The sequence below is a fragment of the Chlorocebus sabaeus genome, chromosome 1, assembly GCF_047675955.1.
Source record: "Chlorocebus sabaeus isolate Y175 chromosome 1, mChlSab1.0.hap1, whole genome shotgun sequence".
In the NCBI taxonomy this organism is placed as follows: Eukaryota; Metazoa; Chordata; class Mammalia; order Primates; family Cercopithecidae; genus Chlorocebus; species Chlorocebus sabaeus.
In genome coordinates this window covers 8,844,919-8,868,818 of record NC_132904.1, presented here as the reverse complement: position 1 = coordinate 8,868,818, position 23,900 = coordinate 8,844,919, and the positions used below count along the sequence as shown (strand labels likewise).

The following is a 23,900-nucleotide window of genomic DNA, read 5'->3' as shown; positions in this document are numbered from 1 at the left end:
GTGGTCAATTAGGACAACGAAGCAAGCTGAAAGTAACACAAAAGCTTCTTTTCATTCACTGCAACCTACAAGCAAGAGACAAAAACAGGCCCCAGCTCCCCAGCGTTCCATTTTACAGAACAGCACGGGACGAGGGTCAGCCAGGAACAGTTTCACCGTCAAGGAGTTTCAGAATAAAAAGAATAAAAGCTCCTTGCTCTTTACAGACCTGACCTGAAGTGGACTTTAGGGAGGCAGGGGAGAAGGGCTGGAATGAGAGGTACTGAGTCGAAGCGGAGAAAGGATGGAATGAGAGGTACCGAGTCGAAGTGGAGAAAGGATCTCAGTCATTGCTTCCAGTCAGGAGGTCTTGGTAGAAGCTGTTGGAAACTGCCTCAGCCCAGGTCCCCGAATAGAGGTGCCCGGCTAGGAATGCAGGTGAGCTTAAGAGCAGGGCAGTCTGGGGACCTGGAGTCTTTGACTGCAACTCTCTCCGGAAACCTGCAATGCACAGGCAATGCACTAAACTGGGGTGGGAGGGCAGCTTCCCTCCATGAGGCCTGCCAGGCAAAATTCTTGTGATTGCCAATGGTGGAGACTGAAAGGTCACCCTTAGGATTTTGGCATGCAGCTTGTATTTTTATTTTATTTATTTATTCTGTTTTTGAGAGGGAGTCTCGCTCTATCTCCCAGGCTGGAGTGCAGTGGCGTGATCTTGGCTCAGTGCAACCTCCACCTCCCAGTTCAAGTGATTCTCCTGCCTTAGCCTCCTGAATAGCTGGGACTACAGGTGCCCACCACCACGCCCGGCTAGTTTTTTATTTTTGACAGAGATGGGGGTTTCACTATGTTGGCCAGGGTGGTCTCGAACACCTGACCTCAGGTGATCCACCTGCCTCAGCCTCCCAAAGTGCTGGGATTACAGGCGCTAAGTCACCGTGCCCAGCCAGTATTTTTATTTTTTATTTTTTATTTTTGAGACAGAGTCTCATTCTCTCACCCAGGCTGGAGTGCAATGGTGCGATATTCGCTCACTGCAACCTCTGCCTCGTGGGTTCAAGCTATTCTCCTGCCTCAGTCTCCCAAGTAGCTGGGATTACAGATGGGCGCCACTATGCGTGATTAATTTTTGTATTTTTAGTAGAGACAGAGTTTCATCATGTTGGCCAGGCTGCTCTTGAACTCCTGACCTCAAATGATCCACCAGCCTTGGCTTCCCAAAGTGCTGGGATTACAGGCATGAGCCACTGTGCCCAGCCTGCAGCCTGTATTTTTACGAGCTAGAGTCTGTGTCCAAATCCCATATCCTTTCCAGGTAAAACCATTTTCTTTTCTTTTTTTCTTTTTTTTTTTTTTTTAAGACTGAGTTTCACTCTTGTTGCCCAGGCTGGAGAGCAGTGGCAACATCTTGGCTCACTGCAACCTCCACCTCCCGAGTTGAAGCGATTCTCCTGCCTCAGCCTCCTGAGTAGCTGGGATTACAGGCATGTGACACTGCGCCCGGCTAGTGTTTTGTATTTTTAGTAGAGATGGGGTTTCACCATGTTGGCCAGGCAGGTCTTGAACTCTTGACCTCAGGTCATTCACCCACCTCGGCCTCCCAAAGTGCTGGGATTACAGGTGTGAGCCACCATGCCCAGTCAGTAAACCATTTTCTTTATATCCTACTTTCAGGATCTGGCTCAGGCTTCACCTTCTCGCACCTGGATCAGTCAGAGTCTCTCTGCCTCTAGGTTTTACATCTTTGACACACCCTACACAGACTCCGTTCTTCTAGAACCCCAAGAATGACTTGTTTCTGCCTATCTAAAACCCTCTGATGGCGTCCTACGTGGGGAAAAGAGAGATCAGACTGTTACTGTGTCTATATAGAAAGAAATAGACATAAGAGACTACATTTTGTTCTGTATTTGAGATGCTGTTAATCTGTGACCCTACCCCCAACCCTGTCCTTGCAAGAGACGTATGCTGTGGTGACTCAAGGTTTAACGGATTTTGGGCTGTTCAGGGTGTGCTTCGTTAAACAAGTGCCTGAAGGCAGTATGCTTGTGAAAAGTCATCACCATTCTCTTAATCTCAGGCATAAGCCACCACACCTGACCCAGTCCCTTTAAATATATACCCAGAAATGGGATGGCTGGATCATATGGTAGTTCTACGTTGCATTTTTTGAGGAACTTCCATGCTGTTTTCCATAACAACTGAACCAAGTACGTCCTCACCAACAGCGTGCAAGGGTGAGGACCTTCACCAACACTTATCTTTTTTTTTTTTTTTTTTTTGAGACGGAGTCTCTCCCTGTTGCCCAGGCTGGAGAGAAGTGGTGCATTCTCGGCTCATGGCAAGCTCCACCTCCCAGGTTCACACCATTTTCCTGCCTCAGTCTCCTGAGTAGCTGGGACTACAGATGCCTGCCACCACGACCAACTAATCTTTTTTTTTATTTTATTTTTTTTATTTTTAATAGAGATGGGGTTTCACCATGTTAACCAGGATGGTCTCAATCTCCTGACCTTATGATCCGCCTGCCTCAGCCTCCCAAAGTGCTGGGATTGCAGGCGTGAGCCACCGCACCCAGCCTATCTTTTCTAGGCCAATGGCAGGTGATATTGTGGTTCTGATTTCCATTTCTCTGATGATTGGTGATGTTGAGCACCTTTTTGTAAATTTGTTGGCCATTTGTATGTCTTTGAAAAAATGTCTGTGAAGGTCCTTTGCCCTTTTTTTTTTTTTTCTTTGAGACAGAGTTTTGCTCTTGTTGCCCAAGCTGGAGTGCAATGTTACGATCTCGGCTCCTGCAACCTCCACCTCTCAGGTTTAAGACATTCTCCTGCCTCAGCCTCCTGAGTAGCTGGGATTACAGGTGTGTGCCACCACGCCCAGCTAATTTTTTGTATTTTTAGTAGAAATGGGGTTTCACCATGTTAACCAGGCTGATCTTGAACTGCTGACCTCAGGTGATCTGCCTACCTTGGCCTCCCAAAGTGCTGGGATTATGGGAATGAGCCACTACACCCGGTCATCTATTTTTTATTTTATTTTATTTTATTTTATTTTATTTTATTTTATTTTATTTTATTTTATTTTATTTTAATTTTTTTTGAGACGGAATCTCGCTCTGTCGCCCAGGCTGGAGTGCAGTGGCACAATCTCGGCTCACTGCAAGCTCCGCCTCCCGGATTCATGCCATTCTCCTGCCTCAGACTCCCCAGCAGCTGGGACTACAGGCGCACACTGTCACACCCGGCAAATTTTTTGTATTTTCAGTAGAGACGGGGTTTCACCATGTTAGCCAGGATGGTCTCGATCTCCTGACCTCGTGATCCGCCTATCTTGGCCTCCCAAAGTGCTGGGATTACAGGCGTGAGCCACCACACCTGGCCTGTTTGTTTATTTTATTTATTTATTTATTTATTTATTTATTTATTTATTTAATTTTTTTTTTTTTTTGAGACGGAGTCTTGCTCTGTAGCCCGGGCTGGACTGCAGTGGCCGGATCTCAGCTCACTGCAAGCTCCGCCTCCCGGGTTTACGCCATTCTCCTGCCTCAGCCTCCCGAGTAGCTGGGACTACAGGCGCCCGCCACCTCACCCGGCTATTTTTTTTTTTTTTTTTTTGTATTTTTAGTAGAGACGGGGTTTCACCGTGTTAGCCAGGATGGTCGCGATCTCCTGACCTCGTGATCCGCCCGTCTCGGCCTCCCAAAGTGCTGGGATTACAGGCTTGAGCCACCGCGCCCGGCCTATTTTATTTTTTTAATTGGGTGATTTGTTTTTTGCTATTGAGTTGTGTAAGGGAATTTTTTATTAGTTGGACTTAATCTCAGGAAAACCTGAAGAACCTGATTTAGGATGCGCTCTGTTTGAAAAATGTGTAGTTGCCAGGTGCAGTGGCTCACGCCTGTAATCCCAGCACTTTGGGAGGCTGAGGCAGGTGGATTACCTGAGGTCAGGGGTTCGAGACCAGCTTGAGCCACATGGTGAAACTCTACCTCTACTAAAAAATACAAAAATTAGCCGGGCGTGGTGGCGGGCGCCTGTAATCCCAGCCACTCGGGAGGCTGAGGCAGGAGAATGGCTTGAACCCGGGAGGCAGAGGTTGCAGTGAGCCAAGATCGCGCCACTACACTCCAGCCTGGGCGACAGAGCAAAACTCCTCTGAAAAAAAAAAAGAAAAAATGTGTAGTTACTCCCACTAGACACAAGGGGACACTACTAGCATGACACATTCGTTTCCTAGAGGCAGGCATCCCAGACCTGAAGGGAGTACAGGGAGTAGGCACAGGTTCTGAATTCATGGGTCCAGGTATTCCTAAGTTTTTTCCACCACAAAGGAAAGGGGCAGAGTTTGTCGATCAATTCCCTTACTGGTGGGTGGAGGTTTTCTGGTCTACCTTTCACTGCATAGGTAGCCCCTTCCAGGATCCATAGGAATCTACTACGAGCCTTGGTTTCGGCTGCCCCACCATATGTGGACTCAAGGTCTAATCTGTTCCCCGCGGTTCCTTAATCTCCAAGGTCATGGAGTCATCAACATTTGGCCAGGCCCCAGTTCCAGCACCCTGATTTACACCCTTTCTTGTTTTGAAGGGATCCTTGGGAAGTTCCCTTACTTTTTGCAAAGTTAGCAATGGTTTTGTTTTGTTTTTGTTTTTGTTTTGAGATAGAGTCTTCCTCTGTCACCAGGCTGGAGTGCAGTGGCATGATCTTGGCTCACTGTAACCTCTGCCTCCTGGGTTCAAGCCATTCTCGTGGCTTAGCCTCCAGAATGGCTGGGATTACAGGCGCCCACCACCACACCCAGCTAATTTTTGTATTTTTAGTAGAGACGGGGTTTCACCATGTTGACCAGGATGGTCTCGATCTCCTGACCTCGTGATCCACCCACCTCGGCCTCCCAAAGTGCTGGGATTACAGGCGTGAGCCACCAAACCCAGCAGTAATGGTTTTAAAATGATGTTTGTTTTTTTATTGAGATAGGGTCTCATTCTGTCGCCCAGGCTGGAGTGCAGCCGCGAGACCATGGCTCACTGCAGTCTCAAACTCCTGGCCTTAAGCAATCCTCCTGCCTCTCCAGCGGGATAATTAAGGAATCAGAAAGACTGAGAGGTTGAGGAGGAATTACTTAATTACTTAGGTGCACAAACCCAGTCAGATTAACATCCAAAGAACTGAGCCCCGAACAAAGAGTCTGGTTACCTTTTAAGCATTTCGTGCGGCAGGGGGAGATTTGTGCAGGGGGAAGCATATTACAGAGGCGAGAAACAAAGACAGTTATTTAATTAAGACATGCATTACATTATTTCTTACTTTTCAAGGAACAACATGTTTTATGACTTGAGATGATCTGTTTGGTGACCTTGCAGCTGCACAGCTAGAGAAACAGAGTTCACAATGCCCAGGAAAGCGAGAGATGAGGCTCACTAGCCACAGACAAACAGGCAGTCAATTTTTACAGGACTTTAACTCCTTCTCTTCCTCAGGCATAATTGGTTTTTCTTACACACAACTGAGTTTTTGCTTACATTTTTGGCGTGAAAGTGTTTGCTTACACTTTTGGCGTGAAAGCTCCGCCTCCCGGGTTCACGCCATTCTCCTGCCTCAGACTCCTGAGTAACTGAGACTACAAGTGCCCGCCACCACGCCCGGCTAATTTTTTGTATTTTTGGTAGAAACGGGGTTTCACCATGTTAGCCAGGATGGTCTCGATCTCCTGTCCTTGTGATCCGCCTGCCTCGGCCTCCCAAAGTGCTGGGATTACAGGCGTGAGCCACTGCGCCCGGCCTGCTTACACATTTTTAAATTTATTTTAAGTCTTGTTCCACCTCAGCTTCCCAAAGTTAAAAATTATGTTTATTATCACTGATAGGGAATCTAATTGCATTCCAGTAGGAGAGCACTACATAAATTCTGGAGCACCAGCCTGCCACAGGGGAAGTGGGGAAGACCAGCTTGCTTCCTTTTATTCATTCATTCACTCATTTGTTCAATAACTTGTTTTTGAGACAGTATTTTGCTTGTTGCCCAGGCTGGAGTGCAGTGACGTCATCATGGCTCACTGCAGCCTCAACCTCCCAGGCACAAGCGATCCTCCCATCTCAGCCTCCTGAGGAGCTGAGACCACAGGCGCATGCCACCAATACCCAGGTAATTTTTTGGTGTTTTTTGTTTTGTTTTGTTTTTGAGACAGAGTCTCACTCCATCACCCAGGCTGGAGTGCAGTGGTACTATCTTGACTCACTGCAACCTCCAGTTCCCAGGTTCAAGCAATTTTCCTGCCTCAGCCTCCCAAGTGGCTAGGACTACAGGCATGCACCACCATACCTGGCTAATTTTTATATTTTCAATAGAGACGGGGTTTCACTCTGTTGGCCAGGCTAGTCTCAAACTCCTAACCTCAGGTGATCTGCCCACCTCGGCCTCCCAAAGTGCTGGGATTACAGGCATAAGCCACTGTGCCTGGCCATTTTTTTGTATTTTTGCAGAGATGGGGGGTCTCACTATGTTGTCCAGGCTGGTTTCAAACCCCTAGGCTCAAGTGATCCTCCCATCCCAGCCTCCCAAAGTGCTGGGATCACAGGTGTGAGCCCAGTTGTTGGCATCCAGCCAACAGCTATTTACTGAGCACCTCTGTATGCCAGTTAGAATTTTGACAAGAGCTAACACAGGGGTCTTTGCTTCCCTGACCTCATAGTTTAGAGGAGAGACAGATATAACCCAAAGGTTACACGAATGAGTGTGTGTCATTATAGACTGATGAAGGGGGACAGTGTGAGGACATGGGCCAGTGGTTCTCATGGCGTTGCTCTCAGCAGCAGCAACAGCAGCAGCATCTGGGCAACATAGTGAGACCCTATCTCTAACATAATGGAAGGCAAATCTTGGACCCGCCCCAAGCCTTCTGAATCAGAAACTCGAGGGTGGGACCCAGCAATCTGTATTTTCACAAATTCCCCAGGGGATTCCAAACAACAGGCATAAGTCAAAGGAATGTGATCAAGGTTTCCCTAAGGAAGTGTGGTTGAACTGACAGCTGAAGGCTGGGTGGGAGGCACACAGGCAGGCAGAGGGCATGTGCAGCCGGGCACAGTGGCTCATGCCTGCAATCTCAGCACTGTGGGAGGCCGAGGCAAGAGGATAGCTTGAGTCCAGGAGTTCAAAAACAGCCTGGGCAACATAATGAGACCCCATTTTTACAAAAAAAAAATAAAAATTAGGCTGGGCGCAATGGCTCATGCCCGTAATCCCAGCACTTTGGGAGCCCGAGGCAGGCAGATCACCTGAGGTCAGGAGTTCGAGATCATCCTGGTCAACATGGTGAAACCCTATCTCTACTAAAAATACAAAAAAATTGCCAGGTGTGGTGGCGGGTGCCTGCAATCCCAGCTACTGAGGAGGTTGAGGCAGCAGAATCTCTTGAACCAGGGAGGTGGAGGTTGCATGAGCCATGATCATGCCACTGCACTCCAGCCTGGGCAACAAGAGCAAAACTGTCTCAAAAATAAATAAATAAATAAATAAATAAATAAATAAATAAATAAATAAAATTAGACTGGGCGTAGTGGCTCACGTCTGTAATCCCAGCACTTTGGGAAGACAAGGTGGGTGGATCACAAGGTCAGGAGTTTGAGACCAGCCTGGCCAATATGGTGAAACCCCGTCTCTACTAAAAATAAATAAATAAATAAATAAATAAATAATTAGGCTGAATGCAGTGGCCCACGCCTGTAATCCCAGCACTTTGGGAGGCCAAGGCAGGTGGATCACCTGAGGTCAGGAGTTTGAGACCAGCCTGACCAACACGGAGAAACCCCATCTCTACTAAAAATACAAAATGAGCCGGGTATGGTGGCACATACCTGTAATCCCAGCTACTCTGGAGGCTGAGACAGGAGAATCACTTGAACCCGGGAGGTGGAGGTTGCGGTGAGCCAAGATCGCACCATTGCATTCCAGCCTGGGCAACAAGAGTGAAACTCTGTCTCCAAAAATAATAATAATAATAAAATAAAATATAAATAAAAATTAGGTGGGCAAGGTGGCACACACTTGTAATGCCAGCTACTTGGGAGGCCAAAACGGGGGGATCACTTAAGCCTGAGAGGTTGAGGCTGCAGTGAGCTTTGATGGTGCCATTGCACTACAACCTGGGCAACACAGCGAGACTCTGTCTCAAAAAAAAAAAAAAAAAAGAAGAAGAAGGGCATGTGCGAATGTCTTGTGATGGGAGGGAGCCTGATGTGCTTAAAGAACCAAGAGAAGGTGCATGCCTGCGAGCCTTGCAGGCTGCGGGAGGGAGGTTGCCCCGGTTCTGCAGAGGACTGGGAAGGCACCGAGGAGCAGGGAAACTTGGGGAGAATCGTACTGCCAAAAGTTAAAGCACGTGGGCCAGGTGTGGTGGCTCACGTCTGTAATCCCAGCACTTTGGGAGGCTGAGGCTGGCAGATCACGAGATCAGGAGTTCGAGACTAGCCTGGCCAAGATGGTGAAACCCCGTCTCTACTAAAAATACAAAAAATTAGCCGGGCGTGGTGGTGGGTCCCTGTAATCCCAGCTAGTCGGGAGGCTGAGGCAGAGAATTGCTTAAACCCGGGAGGTGGAGGTTGCAGTGACCCGAGATCTTGTCACTGCACTCCAGTCTCGGCGATAGAGCACGACTCCGTCTCAAAAAAAAAAAAAGTTAAAGTACTTGTTCAGATCTGAGACAGGACCAGGGCTGTGCTATTAAGATTGGTAAAGAGGGAGTGGAGACCAGATGTGGTGGCTCACGCCTATAACCGCAGCACTTTGGGAGGCTGAAACAGGAGGATCACTTGAGCCCACGAATTCGAGACCAGCTTGGGCAGCATAGTGAGACCCCATCTCTAAAAAATTGGGAAGGAGTAGAAATCTTTCAAAGGGTTAAGAGGAGTTAGGGGCTGGGCACGGTGGCTCAAGCCTGTAATCCCAGCACTTTGGGAGGCTGAGGCGGGCGGATCACGAGGTCAGGAGTTTGAGACCAGCCCGGCCAATATGGTGAAACCCTGTCTCTACTAAAAACACAAAAATAGCCAGGCGTGGTGGCAGGCATCTGTAATCCCAGCTACTCAGGAGGCTGAGGCAGGAGAATTGCTTGAACCTGGGAGGCGGAGGTTGTACCGAGCCAGAGATCGCGCCATTGCACTCCAACTTAGGTGACAGAGTGAGACTCTGACTCAAAAAAAAAAAGAAAAAAAAGAGGAGTTAGGGACTCTTTTGGTGTGGCGTGGGGAAAGGAGAGCTCCTCTGAGGCATCAGCCCGGGCTGGGAGCTGAGGGCAGCAGGGCAGGCTGGGGGAACTCGAGGTGCCTTTGGGACACCCCAGGATGTGTGACCAGAGACAGCAGTGTGGGCCTGGCACTCAGGATCCTGAGCAGACTGCAGACACCAGTTAAGTCACATTCACAGTGTGGACCCCCTTGGCTCAGGTGTTTCCTGAGTCTGGTCAAAGTGATTTAAGCAGAGTCATCTCGTGGTTGTGTCCTCCCCCTTTCCCTGCGCATGTAGCTTTCCCCAGGCTGGAGTGCAGTGGGGAAACCCACAGGGAGTGTCACTACACATGGAAGTTAGTCTTCTGGAATTTCTTCAGCTGTGGTCACTGCTAAAAAAAGAAGTATGACGCTGGACAACAGGAGTCCAGTGGGACTTTGTTTAACATATTTGCTCAAGTTATCAGCTCTTTGCAAGTGACCGACAGACTCCACCTCCTTTGTAACCTCAAAGCATGTTCACAGACTATCTCCTAGTTCTTAGGGGTTTCTTCTGTCTAAAAGAGTTCTGAAAAATAACAGCAACCTCAAATACCATCTGTTAAATCCCTAAGCAATTTCACATGCATCTTATGAGACCCTGCTGATTAAAAACATCTAGGTTTTTTTTTTTTTTTTTTGAGACGGAGTCTCGCTCTGTCACCCAGCCTGGAGTGCAATGGTGCAATCTCGGTTCACTGCAACCTCCGCCTCTCTGGTTTGGGCAATTCTCCTGCCTCAGCCTCCCGTGTAGATGGTACTACAGGCGCCCGCCACTACGCCCGGCTAATTTTTTGTATTTTTAGTAGAGATGGTGTTTCACTGTGTTAGCCAGGATGGTCTCGATTTCCTGACCTCGTGATCTGCCCACTTCAGCCTCCCAAAGTGCTGGGATTACAGGCATGAGCCACCACGCCTAGCTAGATTTCATGGTTTTTTTTTTTTGAGATGGAGTCTTTCTCTGTCACCTAGGCTGGAGTGCAGTGGGGTGATCTTGGCTCACTTCAACCTCCACCACCCGGGTTCAAGTGATTCTCCTGCCTCAGCCTCCTTAGTAGCTGGGATTACAGGCATGTGCCACCACGCCAGGCTCATTTTTGTATTTTCAGTAGAGATGGGGTTTCACCATATTGGCCAGGCTGGTCTCGAACTGCTGACCTCAGGTGATCTGCACGCCTTGGCCTCCCAAAGTGCTGGGATTACAGACGAGAGCCACCACCCAGCCAACATCTAGATTTTTAGAATCTCTCTGGTCCCTTCCTGCCTTGTCTTTCTGCCCTCCCCTCCAGTAGTGGCACCTCCTCCTGGGGCCTCCGTGCAGGAGGAGTGAGTTATTCGCTCACTAATCACGCCGTACTAAACCCTCAACTCACTCCAGGACCGTTCTCCCAGCCCAGCGGGTAGCCTTTGCTATGGGTTGGCGGAAAGAACCTGGGCCTGGAACTCCCTGGTCCCACCCCACTCTGGCCACTCTCTGTGGCTGTAAAGGTGGAGTTTAGAGGAGGGGCACTCCAGGCTCTTTAGGAGATGCCTCTGGATAGAACCAGAGAAGGAGAATGGGAGCCCATTTAACTAAAGCCAAAAAACAGATGTTTTTCGTTTTATTCCCTTGCTAACTGGTTTTTTTTGTTTGTTTTTTTGTTTTTGTTTTTGTTTGTTTGTTTTTTTTTTTAGTTTAGGAGCAGATGTTTAATAGGCAAAGGACAGAAGAGAACAGCTCTCTCTCAGACAGAGGGACGCCCACATGGGAATTCCCGCTGACTAGTAATTTGATGAGAAATAGCAAACAACAGAGGACCACTCTTACCTGCCCTCCTGCCTACTTCCTGCACTGTTTATAGGAGTCCACCTCCTCCTCCTCATGCGTCCTGTTTGCTTCCTTCAAGCCTCTGGCTGCCCAGTGGTGTTCTGACGCCTGCTATACCGTTGCTGCAGTGTCCAGCCTGGAGTCCCTGGCACTGTGGTGCTGCTGGGTGGACTCAGAGATTGTCCACTCAGAAGGGATCACAGAGGAAAGCCCGGCGAGGTGGCTCAGGCCTGTAATCCCAGCACTTTGGGAGGCCAAGGCGGGTGGATCACATGAGGCCAGGAGTTTGAGGCCAGCCTGGCCAACATGGTGAAACCCCTGTCTCTGCTAAAAATACAAAAACTAGCTGCAGATGGCTGGAGGCCAGCACAGGATCTGGTGAAGGAGAGCTCCGACGAGCACATGACGGAGCATGGTCCCGGCGGGTCTAGCCCAGGGTAGTGTGGGGGCAGGTGAACTTAGGTGACTCATGGAAGACTCCCATATGCCCAGGTGGAGCAGGGTAGCTAAGTAACTGGACGCTGGGGCTGGAAGCTCAGAGGCATCCAAGCACATCATATGACTTACCCGTGGTGTGGCCTAGGACAAGCTGCAAACTGTCTCTGAGCCGAGGCTGCCTCTCTGTCAGCTGTGATCATTACACTGTGATTGTTTCTACAGGGAGGCACCAGTAAATGGCAGGAATTCAGGTCACCATGAGGTGCACTCACGTTGGTCTCAGACCAGACAGGGACATTAGTAGGTACAAATGGCCCTTGATGCTCAATTTTGTTGTCAGTTAAAAGAACCCTCTCAGCCAGTTTTTAATTCCCACTGAGCAACTGAGATGGGTAAAGAAAACGACAGTGGCTCGCACCGGTAACCTCAGCTCTTTGGGAGGCCAAGGTGGGAGGCCTGTCTGTGCTCAGGAGTTCAAGACAGCCTGGGCAACATAGTGAGACCTCCTCTCTACAAACAATAAAAATAAAAAATTAGCCAGGTGCAGTGGCACACACCTGTAGCCCCAGCTACTTAGAAGACTAGGGTGGGAAGATCGCTTGAGCCCAGGAGTTCAAGGTCGCAGTGAGCTATGATGGCACCACTGCACTCCAGCCTGGGCAACAGAGTGAGACCTGTATCTAAAAAAAGAAAGAATAGAGTAAAAAAGAAAAAGAAAACAAGTGCCATCGGCTGGGAGTGGGCAAAGCAGACAGACCCCCAGCTCCCAGCATCCTCCACTGCAAGTGACCTCGAGACGGGTCAGAGCAGGCAAATGGGGGCTGGGAGGTTCAACAGAAAGCTGTGTGGCAAGACCAAGAAAGCAGGTGTGGCGGCTGGCGTGGGAGAGACAGGTCAGGAGTACAGTTGCATCATTTAATGAGCATTTATTGCACACGTCTGTTCAAGTACCAAGCTCAGGCTGGAAACCATCCAAAGCGCGATCCCTGACCTCAGGGAGCTCACAGTCCAGTGGGGAAGCCGAGAAGCAAATTAACGACTCTGAAGAAGCACAGGCAAGTGCTATGATCAAGGCAGGTGTGCGGGTGGGGTGTCTGGGAACCCCAAAGTCAGCCTCAGGTGGGGGGGCGAGTCAAGGAAGGACCAGGAGACCAGGTTCAGCTTGGGTCTCGGAGGAGAGTGGGCCCAGCCCAGGGAATGGTGGAGTCACCCTGCCGGGCACTGCTGGCCAGGCCCAGGCAATGAGAGCACAGCTTGTTCAGGGTCCAGGAAGCAACCCCAGGAGAACAAAGCCTTGTGGGGAGGGAGGAACCTGGAAGGTGGAAGGAGTTTGGGCTTTCCCTGAAGGTGATGAGAGCCACTGAAGGATTCTGGCTGGAGGAGACATAGGGTTATCCTGCGTCATGGGGGAGAGAGCTTTGAAAGGCAGGGAGGTGGGAGGCAGCGGGGACTCTCAGAAGTGGAGTCTCAGATCTCCTTAAGAGGTGAAGGCAGCCGGACACGGTGGCTCACACCTTTAATCCCAGCACTCTGGGAGGCCGAGGTGGGTGGATTACAAGGTCAGGAGATTGAGACCATCCTGGCTAACATGGTGAAACTCTGTCTCTACCAAAAATACAAAAAATTAGCTGGGCGTGGTGGTGCCTGCCTGTAGTCCCAGCTACTTGGGCGGCTGAGGCAGGAGAATCGCTTGAACCTGGAAGGTGGAAAAGCGGAGGTTGCAGTGAGCCGAGATCGCTCCACCACACTCTAGCCCGGGCGACAGAGCAAGACTCCATCTCAAAATAAAAAAAAAAAAAAAGAGGTGATGGCACAGGACAGGAGCTGGGATGTTGCCAGCTCACTTGTGCCTCATGCTCCCTGTTTCACAGACGTGGGAGGCAAAGGAGTCAAGGCCAGCTACACAGGGAGGCTGTCCAGGCCCCCTGGCTTCTGGCTCCTGCAGGCATCTGCCCAGCCCAGATCTGCTCGGGTGGGAGGGGCCTTGGTTAGGAAGGGCTGAGCCTCTTGCACTGATTTGCAAGCTGCAGATTTTCAACCTGGCCTCCAATCTCAAACTGGCTTCCGGGCCGTGGGCCTGATGGGGAGCTATTGGCATTGCCGCAGGGCTCATCCCCACCAGCGGAGGAGATATTCGTAGCTGAGGAAGGTGACAGCATTGACGGGAAAGGCGCGGGCACTGTTGATGGTGACCCCCCGGAAGAAGACCCCCAGTCCTTCCTGCCGGACGCTGCTCACCATGCAGTCCAGCACCCCCTGGTATACTCTGCGTCTCAGCCCATCCATCTGCATCCGGGACTTGATCACGTCTAAGGGCGTGGCTGCCACCCAGGAAGCAATGCCTGCAAAGCCCCCTGCCACCAGCACTGTGGCTGAACCTGGGGCAGAGGGAGCCCAGAGCAGGGGTCAGACCAAGAACACAGCATCCTCCCCAGACCATAATCTCCTTCCCCAGTCCCCGCTGGCCTCTGCCTGCTACACATGTCTCTGTCCCCCGTCCTCTCACACCACTTTACTTACTGGGATTCTGGCCTTCCGGTGTGTACTGGCGACAGAGCCCTTCATAGGTGATGAAGTAGATCCCCACCGTGGGGGTGTCCCTCAGCATCAGGGCCCAGGCTCCTCGGAACAGCCCCCGGTACCCCTCCTCCCGGAAGATGGAGGCTGCACAGTGCACGGGCCCCTGGTACTGGGGTTGGGGGCTACCCGGTTGGGCCACTGGCTCTGTCTGGTTTTGTAGCCGGACTTTGATGAGGTCAAAAGGAGCCAGACAGTAGGCCTGTTGGGAATGAAACATGAAGACCCCCAGTGGGGCTTTGGGCTGGGAACTGGCCCCTTACATTCACAAGAGGAAGGATGCAGGCAGAGGACCGCATCATCCGGTTCCTCAGGAACCCTGCCAGTGCCCAGCCTCTCACGTGCATGTGTGGCTGGGATGGCCAGGATGTCTGCATGCGATGGGGACAGGCCACCTCCCTTGGCATCAGGCCCAAGAGCGAGAGGCACTGCCCTTTCCTCATGTAACAGTGACCAACTTGCCTGGCCTGCACCAGGCACTCAGAACAAGCCCGGATTCTTTTTGCAGGAGCAGGTTGGTTTCTGGCCTCCCGAAAGCCGGCAGTGAGCACACCTGCACAGTGAGCACACCTGCACAGTGAGCATACCTGTACAGTGAGCACACCTGCACAGTGAGCACACCTGTACAGTGAACATACCTGTACAGTGAGCACACCTGCACAGTGAGCACACCTGCACAGTGAGCATACCTGCACAGTGAGCACACCTGCACAGTGAGCACACCTGTACAGTGAGCACACCTGTACAGTGAACATACCTGTACAGTGAGCACACCTGCACAGTGAGCACACCTGTACAGTGAACATACCTGTACAGTGAGCACACCTGCACAGTGAGCACACCTGCACAGTGAGCACACCTGTACAGTGAGCACACCTGCACAGTGAGCACACCTGCACAGTGAGCACACCTGTACAGTGAGCACACCTGCACAGTGAGCACACCTGTACAGTGAACATACCTGTACAGTGAGCACACCTGCACAGTGAGCACACCTGCACAGTGAGCACACCTGTACAGTGAGCAGGGGCAAGCAAGTGAAGGATTCAGCCTGTGACTGTGAAATAGCAAAGAGGCCACCCTCTCCCAGGGTGAAGGAGGTCCCCTCGCGAGTGTTGTTCTCCTGCACCCACTTCTCAGAGGCCCGGGGGGCACGGGGCCAGCCCTTCCTGCCTCTGGAGAGGCAAGACTCCCTCCCATTAGCATTCCACCAAAGAGGCTTCTGAGTGTGGGAAGGTGGGTAATGGGGGGACTTGGCAGGTGCTAGAGCTCTTAGCATCGGTGGAAGCAGACACTACACAGATTTGGGATGGAATTGGGGCTGGGGTCCTGGTCAGGGTCAGTGCTGGGGGGATGTAGAGAGTGATGGCGGCAGTTAAGGTTTGGGTCAGAGATGCCACTAGGTCAAGATGGCTTTCGGAGTCCAGGTGAGAGTCAGAGTCCATGTTGAGGCTAGCCTATCTAGGAGGGACTTATGTGTTTTTCGCTCGTTTGTTTTGTGACAGGTTCATGGGCTCAGTTCTTCAGCCCTGGCAATGGCTGATGGCGACGGGGGCTGGCGGTCACCTCCGGTGCTGGTCCTTAGGGTTTGGCAGGCCAAGTCTTCGCTTGTTTACTTTGGCCCTGGCAGGAAGGGTCGTAGGTTGGGGACCATCCCTTGGGAGATGGGGCCTTGTGCCACCCTCCAGAGCGTGCTGGCAGGGCTGAGCTCAGGGCTTCGGGGGTGTTCTGAGCCCTGAGCTCCTGGGGGCTGAGGACAGGGCGAGGCTGATGCCAGGTGACAGACAGCCCCACGGGGTGGTGGAATGTCAGATGCTCTTTCAGAAGGTCAGCTTTGGCCAAGCCCAGGGCAACATCTGTGCCTGTCAGAGGCTGCCAATCCCTGCCTCTTCTTCCCACTCCACACTAAACACATTTTTCCTCTAAGACTCTGGTAAACGGAAGCCACAGGTTTGACTGTAAACCCAGGCTCCATCAGCGGCCCTCACAGTCCCCACTTCTGCTTTCCAAAGAGCTGGAGGGGGCAGGGTGACTTAGAAGCTGGGCCTGGCCACTTAGCTGAGGGCCTCGGTTCTCTTCCTTGTGTTTGTGGGATGTGGCTCGTGGGACTCAGGAAACCTATAGGTGACACCTCGCACAAGAAGGGGCAGAAGAAAAGCCAGGGCCTCCGGGGGTCTCATTAATCATTAATTCATTTGAAGGAGCAGCCTTTGTCCTTTGTCCTTGCTCTCTGCCCCATGAAGCGTGACAGGGAACTGGGGGCAGCCGCCCAGGAGAGGGCGACCCTGACTCGCGGTGGGGCTGTGAGTGGGTACCGGGCGCACCCTGTGCCTGCTTATGTTCGCAGGCAACTGTCAGCACCGGCTCCCACTGGCGGCAGCTGGTCCCTCTTCCCTTCATCTGCCCCTCTAAAGCCTAAAGCCCAAATGACGGCAGTGACTTAATGGCTAATGCCCTGCTAGGCCGGGGCCTCAGGTGAGGCTTCCAGGTCATGCAGGCAAAGGGTAGAGCCGGCGGGACCGGGGGAGTGTCAGGACCTCATCAGGACCTGGCCAGAGGGGCTGGGCTCACAGCTCTGCGGGGGGCTGGCAGTTCTCCAGGGTCAAAGGTCTCCTTAGGGAGTGGGGTCCCCACAGCCCTGAGTCTGGCAGACCCCTCTGGAGGAGGGCAAGCCCTGTCAGCTGGAGCGAGTGGCCCAGGCTGCTTCTCCCAGCACCCTCTTGGTACTGCCCAACAGCTCTGTCTGCCTTTTGCCTCTTCCGTTCCCCACAGCGTTCCCCCAAAGGCCTGCAGCCTGGAAAGCCACAGCACAGGCCTCTTGTTCCCCTCCAGGAGGCCTGTGCCTCCATAGCTGTGGGTCACCAGAGCAGGGTGGGAGAGGACAGATCGACATGACCATCCCTATGACACTCGTGTGTGCCCACCCACTGCCCCCTCACCTGCAGGAACCCCCCGGTGCAGCCCGCTAGGAAGATGTGTGTGTAGCTGGGTGGCTGGGCCCGCCGCTCCTGGTGGGAGGTGGCCGTGAGCACCAGCAGGGTGTTGCTATAGACCCCAAACAGGACAGAGTTGACCACAGCTATGCTGGCAAGGGGGAAGCTCATTCCCTTGAAGAAGCCCAGGAGCTGCAGAGAGACACAGTGGCACTGGAGTAGGCACCGTGGGGCCTCCCCTTTGTCCTCTCCAGCCCTGGAAAGGCAGCCTCTGGCTGGAAACTGCTCCCAAGTCCTGCCACAGGGAGGTGGGGACAGGTGGGGACAGGCTGAGGCTGAGCCATTGGGGTGCCAGGCTACCACCCAGGCCCCCCAAGCATCCCAGACATGGTCTTCTCTCCTCCAGGGGCAGAACCCTGCTGGAGCGGGAAGCTGGTACCGATGGCCCCAGATGCCTCTCTCAAAGGGGGAGGACCCCAAAGGAGTGGTTCACTCACGGACTCATGGCGGTAAATCTTGACCATGCAGTCAACGATGCCCCGGTAGGTGGTCTGGGTCTGCAGTCGCACCTGGGTGGGAGAACGGGGCAGGTGGGGTGGCGGGATGGGCAGGTGGGCCAACCTTTCCCTCTGCCCCCTCAAGCAGGATGCCAGCCAGCAGGAGAGGCAGGAAAGGCAAGATTAGCCAGGCCTGATCTCAGGGCACCCTGACGTTTGGGTTAGGTGCAAGCTTTCATTCCTCTGGTGCCTCTCCTAAACTCACCTTTACAGTATCAAAGGGGTGTCCCAGGACCAAGCCCAGAGCTCCTGTGGTGACAAGAAGGTGGTATGAGTGAGGGCCCTCGTGCCAGGCCCAGGAAGCAAGTCTGTGCCAAGAGGAAAGAGGGGTTCAGGCAGGAGGAAGGAGAGCAGCGCCGTCTCAGACACGTGCAGCCACCTTCCTGCCAAGCGCTAGAAACTCCAGCTGCCCCGACTCCCGCTCCACACAGGCACTGGGCCAGGAAGGCACTGGGACAAGGAGTAAGACCCCAGGCCCCACCTGAGGACGCACACCCAGGAGGGAAGAGCCAGCCAAAGATGCATGTGTCCTCTCTGGAGCCCATACCCAGGTATCCCACTGCCGATGAGACGTGGGACTCTGGGCGAATCACCCAGGTTCCTGCCTCTCTGAGAGCTTTACTCTTTTTTTTCTTCAACTCGTAATGTTGTCGCCAGGATCCAGAGCAGGCCCTGCTGCCAGCTGGCCACACAGAACTGCAGGGCCCTGATGGGGGTCATGCCTGGGCACCTGCAGAAGAGCTTCTCCCCTCCCCTCCACCTGCCCACTGCTAGCCCTGCCTCCACAGCAGAGGCTGGTTCTGGAGCTTAGGGGAGGTCGCACTCCCAGGAGGCAGGTTCAGAACGTCCCTCTCTTTCTCCTAAGAGGAATGCCACCCAGAAGCTGGGCTGGGACCACAGCACAACAGGCCTCAGGGCTCCGGACTGCGGCCCCCAGCCAGGTAGGGCAGAGGCCCAGAGGGCGCTTAGGACAGCAGGTGAGGCCAAAGGAGAGCTTCCTTTGTGAGCTCCACAGGGTGGGTCTAGAGAGCAGGGCTCAAGGTATAGGGTGCTCACCTGGCTCTCCCGCCCTCTGCAGGTGTCAGGCAGAGTGACCTTGGAAGGCAGAGGCAGCACCTCCCACCTGCACCTTCTCTTCTCCCCATCGGCCAATCCCCGGAGGACTGGGGACAGCTGGCTCTGGGGCGCTCCAGGGAACCCAGACTTTTTTTTTTTTTTAAAGACAGGGTCTTGCTCTGTTATCCCGGCTGGAGAGCAGTGGCATGATCATGGCTCATCGCAGCTTCAACCTCCTGGGCACAAGGGCTCCTCCCACCTCAGCCTCTGGAGTAGTTGGGACCACAGGCATGCATCACCAAGCCTGGCTAATTTTTTTCTTATTTCTTTTTTTTTTCTTTGAGACGGAGTCTCGCTCTGTTGCCCAGGCTAGAGTGCAGTGGTGTGATCTCAGCTCACTGCAAACCTCTACCTCCCGGGTTCAAGCGATTCTCCTGCCTCAGCCTCCCGACTAGGTGGGATTACAGGTGCCCACTACTGCACCTGGCTATAATTTTTGTATTTTTAGTAGAGTTGCGGGTTTCACCATGTTGGCCAGGCTGGTCTCGAACTCCTGACCTTATGATTCACCCACCTCAGCCTCCCAAAGTGCTGGGATTACAGGCATGAGCCACAGGGCCCAGCCTCTCATTTCTTAGAGAGACAGGGTCTTCCTATGTTGCCCAGGCTGGTCTCAAACTCCTGACCCCAAGTGATCCTCCTGCCTCAGCCTCCCAAAGTGCTGGGATTACAGATGTGAGTCACCATGCCCTGCCTTTTTTTTTTGTGGCAGAGTCTCATTCTGTCACCCAGGCTGGAGTGCAGGGTGCAGTCATAGCTCACTGCAGCCTCGAACTCCTGAGCTCAAGCAATCCTCCTGAGTAGCTGGGACTACAGGTGTGAGCCACCACGCTCAGCTAATTCGTTTTTTGATTTTTTGTAGAGACAGGGGCCTCCCTATGTTGCCCAGACTGGTCTCAAACTCCTAGGCTCAAGTGATCCTCCTGCCAGGCCGGAACTCAGACTTTGGTCTCCACTCCTCCCGTGTCACCCATCTTCCCCAGGAAGTGACCTACCATTGGGTGTGATGTGACAGAAGGAAGAAAAATGTCTCACCAGAGATCCAGCCAGCCACAAACTCCTCCACCGGCATTGTCTGGGCTTGCAGAAACTGGCAGCTCCAGCAAAGGAGACAGAGTTGAATTTCCCCCCTCCCTCCCCTGGCCCACGCTGATAACCTCCCACTAATGTTTAACCCTGGCGGGAAGGTGACATGTGGCCTGGTGCCCGGACCTCCAGCAACTGGCAGAGGGGAGCGAGCCAGCTCCGGTGACCCTGGCCACCTGGAGGAGTCGTTCAGAGTACAGTCTCACGGGCCAGGCGTGCCAGGACCACAGGAGCCCTGATTCCCCAGCCCGGGCAATGATCCTGGCTCTGGAGATGGCAACTGGGTCCCTGCCCCATGGTCGGGCCCCTCCAGGGCTGCCTTAGTCAGCAAGAGGCAAGCCCCTGCCTGCCCAGCCAGCCCAGCTCCACTCCCATTCATCGCCACCAAGGGGCACGGCCGCCCCCATGCCACAGAGAGAGGCCAGGTGCGGAGGGAGCATGGCCACCAGGGGGTAGGCCCAGCCCGCAGCTGCCGGCTGCGTGGCAGGGTGGGGAGGAGCCACTCCCAGGAGTGACTCACCAGGCCTGGCTGTTCTCTCCAGGGTTGTTTACGACTCCCCCGACTCCCCCGTGTGAGTCAGAAACAGCCTTCCTTGGCCTCCTCCTTCCCAGGGGAAAGATGGGGGTTTTGATCATTTAAAGTGCGTGTTGATCTGCAATGGCCCCGTTCTGCTCAGTAAAACCAAAATCCTTTCAAGGATCTGTGAGCCACAGGGTGCCGCCCATTCTCCTCTGACCTCACGTCCTGCCACCCACCCCCTCGCTTTCTCTGCTGCAGCCACCGGAGCCTCCAGATTCTTCTTCAGTCAGCCTTCTGCCTCCAGGCTCTTCCCTCTTCCTGGGCACTCTTGCCCTGGCACCCCTTCAGCTGGGGCTCAAATGTCACCACCTCGGTGAGGTCTGACCCGCCTCCCCAGGCTCTTCCTCTCTTTCTCCATCACAGTTATCACCCCAACATGTGACGGGAAGAACTTGTCTGTCTGGGCAGGGATCTCTGGGTGTTCTGTTCACGGCGGGTGGCACGGGGTGGGCGCTCAATAAATCCTGAGTGACTGAATGAACGGAAATGTCAGCGAGCAGCATCAGCGGCAGCCTTGGAGCTCCAGTTCCCTCTTCTCACCGCCAAAAGGCCCTGGGGAACATCAAGGCCCAGTGACACCTGCATCATCCCCTCCAGATCTCCCTGCAGCTCCTAGTCTCCTATGGGAGATGCCCAAGGCCCAGTCCTGCTCACACCTCTTCTCTCATTGTGGCTAAGGCAGAACCCAGCCACCCCTGCTGCTTTCTTGTGGGTAGACAGATTATGGAAACAGGACCTCCCACCTCCTCCCTCTGGAGCTGCCTGGAGCTCCTTGGGCCACCCACAGATATCATCCTGAAAGACCATCCCCAAAGACTGGCCTCTCGTGGTGGCTTGGGCTGCAGTCCTGGTTCTGCTTCTTATTCCTGAAACTGCCTTTGCAGAAACTATAACTGATACAGGCCGGCTGCAGTGGCTCAGGGTGCAGTGGCTCACGCCTGTAATCCCAGCACTTCGGGAGGCCAAGGCAGATGGATCACCTGAGGTCAGGAATTCAAGACCAGCCTGACTAACATAGTGAAACCCCGTCTCTTCCAAAAATACAAAAATTAGCCAGGTGTGGTGGCGGGCGCCTGTAGTTCCAGCTACTTGGGGGGCTGAGGCAGAAGAATCGCTTGAACCCGAGAGGCGGCGGTTGCAGTGAGCCAAGATCATGCCACTGCACTACAGCCTGGACGACACAGAGAGACTCCGTCTCGGGGTGGGGGAAAGTATAACTGATACATTTATTACAGTGAAAGAGATCTGACCTAACTGACTCCATCTTGCTTCTAACTTCCAAGCTGTCCTTTTTCACTCCTGGCCATAGGCCGAACTAACTGGGAGGAACTCAGTTTATAGTTTAGCTTTGAAACAAAGATGATAACAGCCCTTTCCCAAAACAAAACCTGTTCCTGCCTGGGGACTAGACTGCCTTTGTAGGACTAACAAATTAGCCACAAGATTAGAAATGATGGTTTAGGAGTCATGCAGCTGGAGACTGCAAGATTCTAACCCTCCCAAATTGCTCCCGGGAATAACATCACTATTGTAAAAGCTCAGATCAGGGCCTGAGATATTTTGCAGACCCTGCACTTGATGGATCAGCGGGCACCACTCAGATCCATAAACTGGCTCATCTGGTCTTGTGGCCCCCACCCAGGACCTGACTCAGCACAAGAGGACAGCTTCAACTCCCTGTGATTTCATCTGAGACCCAACCAATCAACACTCCCAACTCACCGGCCCCTACCCACCAAATTATCCTCAAAAACTCCGTCCTGGAATTCTCAGGGAGACTGATGTGAGTAACAATAAAACTCCAGTCTCTCGTACAGCCAGCTCTGCATGAATTAAACTCTCCTTATTGCAATTCCCTTGTCTTGACAAACTGGCTCTGTCTAGGCAGAGGGTAAGGTGAACCCAGTGGGCGGTTACATGATCTCCCTGAGTGATGTTAAGCAGCCCCTTCTGTGGGCCTTGGGGTCTATTACCGTTTGCCAAAGTAGGACAGCAGTCGGGCTAACTGATGTCTGAGCCTCTCGGCTCTAAAGGCTGGAAGCCACCTCCTCCCTCACTTCAGAATGGGTCTCATTCTCTTTTCCAATCTCACCGCCTCACCCCAGTTCAAGACCCTCATTCCCACTTCCTGAAGGGAAGCCCACCCACGCATGGCGTCATCTTGTGAATCTCTAGCTCACAACCTCCAAAATGTTCTTACTGTCTGACACACCTGCCCCATATCTGTCATCCTGGGGTTCAAGGCCTCCCCCACGGTGCCACCCACCTGCTGTGCTCTGACACAGCGGGGGTCTTTCCTGGGGTCCTAACCATGCTCGTGCAGTTCCCACTACATGGAATGCCTTTCCTTCCCCACCATCAGCCTCCCGGACTCTCTCCCAGTGACCTTCCTTGGCTAGACCCGGGTTCTAGCCTCGCCACCACCACCACAGAGACTCCCCGGTGTCAGTCTTTGACATAAAATAGAGATACGATACTCACCTTTTAGTGAGTTCTAAGGATTAAAGCACTTTAAAAAGTGGCTGGCACATAAATGGCAACTGCTATTACTTATTTCCACTCTCAGGAAGCGTGCGAATGACACAGGAAACGGGGAAAGGGCCTGGCCCAGTGCCCCACACACAGCAAGACTTTTCCTGCTTGTAGCATTTCATAGTTCTTAAAGCAATGCTGTCATCTTCTGTGGTTTTATTTATTTTTTTGGAGACAGAGTCTCGCTGTTGTCTAGGCTGGAGTACAGGGGCAGGATGGCAGTATCAGAGCTCACTGTGATCTTGAACTCCTGGGCTCCAGCGATCCTCCCACCTCAGGCTCCTGAATGGCTAGGACCACAGATGTGTACCACCACACCTGGCTGAGTTTTGGGTTTTTTTACAGATGGGGGTCTCACTATGTTCCCCAGGCTGGTCTTGAACTCCTGCCCTCAGGTGACCCTCCTGCCTTGGCCTCCCAAAGTGCTGTGGTTTTAAATGTGCTGTTCTCCTGGGCTTCTTCCCCTTTCCCCTCTTCCTCAACTCACCAATTAAACCACAACAGACACTTCCTGAGGGCAGGGCCATGTCTCCCCTCAGTCTCCATCCCCTGACCTAGCACAGGCCCTGCATCCAGCAAGCATTCAAAACAACACTGAACTCTTCTGCTCCCGCATCACTCCAGCTGGGTCGAGAGGCCATGGAGATACAGTGTGTCCTGGTCTGAGGGTCCCAGAGCTGAGAACCAGGAAGGAGATGCCTGCCCTCACTGGACACCCTTCCCTGCAGGCCACGTCTGAGTTCCTCAAGTCCTTAGGTCACATCAGCAAGGCAGATGTAGTGTCAGGGGCTCAGCTGTGGGGCAGTGTGGATCACACAGGAGGGCAGGCAGAGCTGCTTCACATGCCGAAGAAAGGAGGACTCGGCCAGGAGCTAGAGCTGCTTTCCAATCCGAGGGAACCAGGGCAAAGTGAACCCACCGCCCTCTGTTCGTGATCACCAAGCCCACTGCTGTCACTTGAGACAACTTCTGGTTCCTCTGGCCCCAGAAGGTGCTCCATGGACTTATTTTTCTCCCCGAGTTCCACATC

At 52.9% G+C, this 23,900-nt stretch overlaps 1 protein-coding gene across 11 annotated transcripts; it reads right to left on the bottom strand.

Moving 5' to 3' along the window:
- Positions 1-12,400: 12,400 nt before the first annotated feature.
- Positions 12,401-21,015, bottom strand: SLC25A45 (solute carrier family 25 member 45). Of its 11 annotated transcripts, none has more exons than XM_007986999.3 (7): positions 20,279-21,015; positions 19,708-19,769; positions 17,762-17,805; positions 17,497-17,568; positions 17,006-17,191; positions 14,010-14,268; positions 12,401-13,867 (listed from the first exon to the last, which is right to left on the bottom strand). In XM_007986999.3, exons 1-7 carry the CDS (start codon positions 20,392-20,394, stop codon positions 13,599-13,601), a joined length of 1,008 nt encoding a protein of 335 aa, XP_007985190.1. In that variant the 5' UTR covers positions 20,395-21,015; the 3' UTR covers positions 12,401-13,598. The 11 variants fall into 11 exon arrangements, with proteins under 11 accessions (XP_007985190.1, XP_007985339.1, XP_037855003.1 ...); XM_007987148.3 differs by having other exon boundaries at positions 19,708-19,762; XM_037999075.2 differs by having other exon boundaries at positions 17,762-17,864; positions 19,708-19,762; positions 20,279-21,012.
- Positions 21,016-23,900: the final 2,885 nt, after the last annotated feature.

What these genes read in the sequence shown, in the direction of transcription:
- SLC25A45 (XM_007986999.3), bottom strand. Translation starts at nt 20,394, where the DNA reads ATGATCAAAACCCCCATCTTTCCCCTGGGAAGGAGGAGGCCAAGGAAG. An exon ending in TGTGGCTGGCTGGATCTCTG is followed by an intron (nt 17,806 to 19,707) that starts GTGAGACATTTT and finishes TTGTCACCACAG; the next exon opens with GAGCTCTGGGCTTGGTCCTG. An exon ending in ACCGGAAGGCCAGAATCCCA is followed by an intron (nt 13,868 to 14,009) that starts GTAAGTAAAGTG and finishes CCTCTGCCCCAG; the next exon opens with GTTCAGCCACAGTGCTGGTG.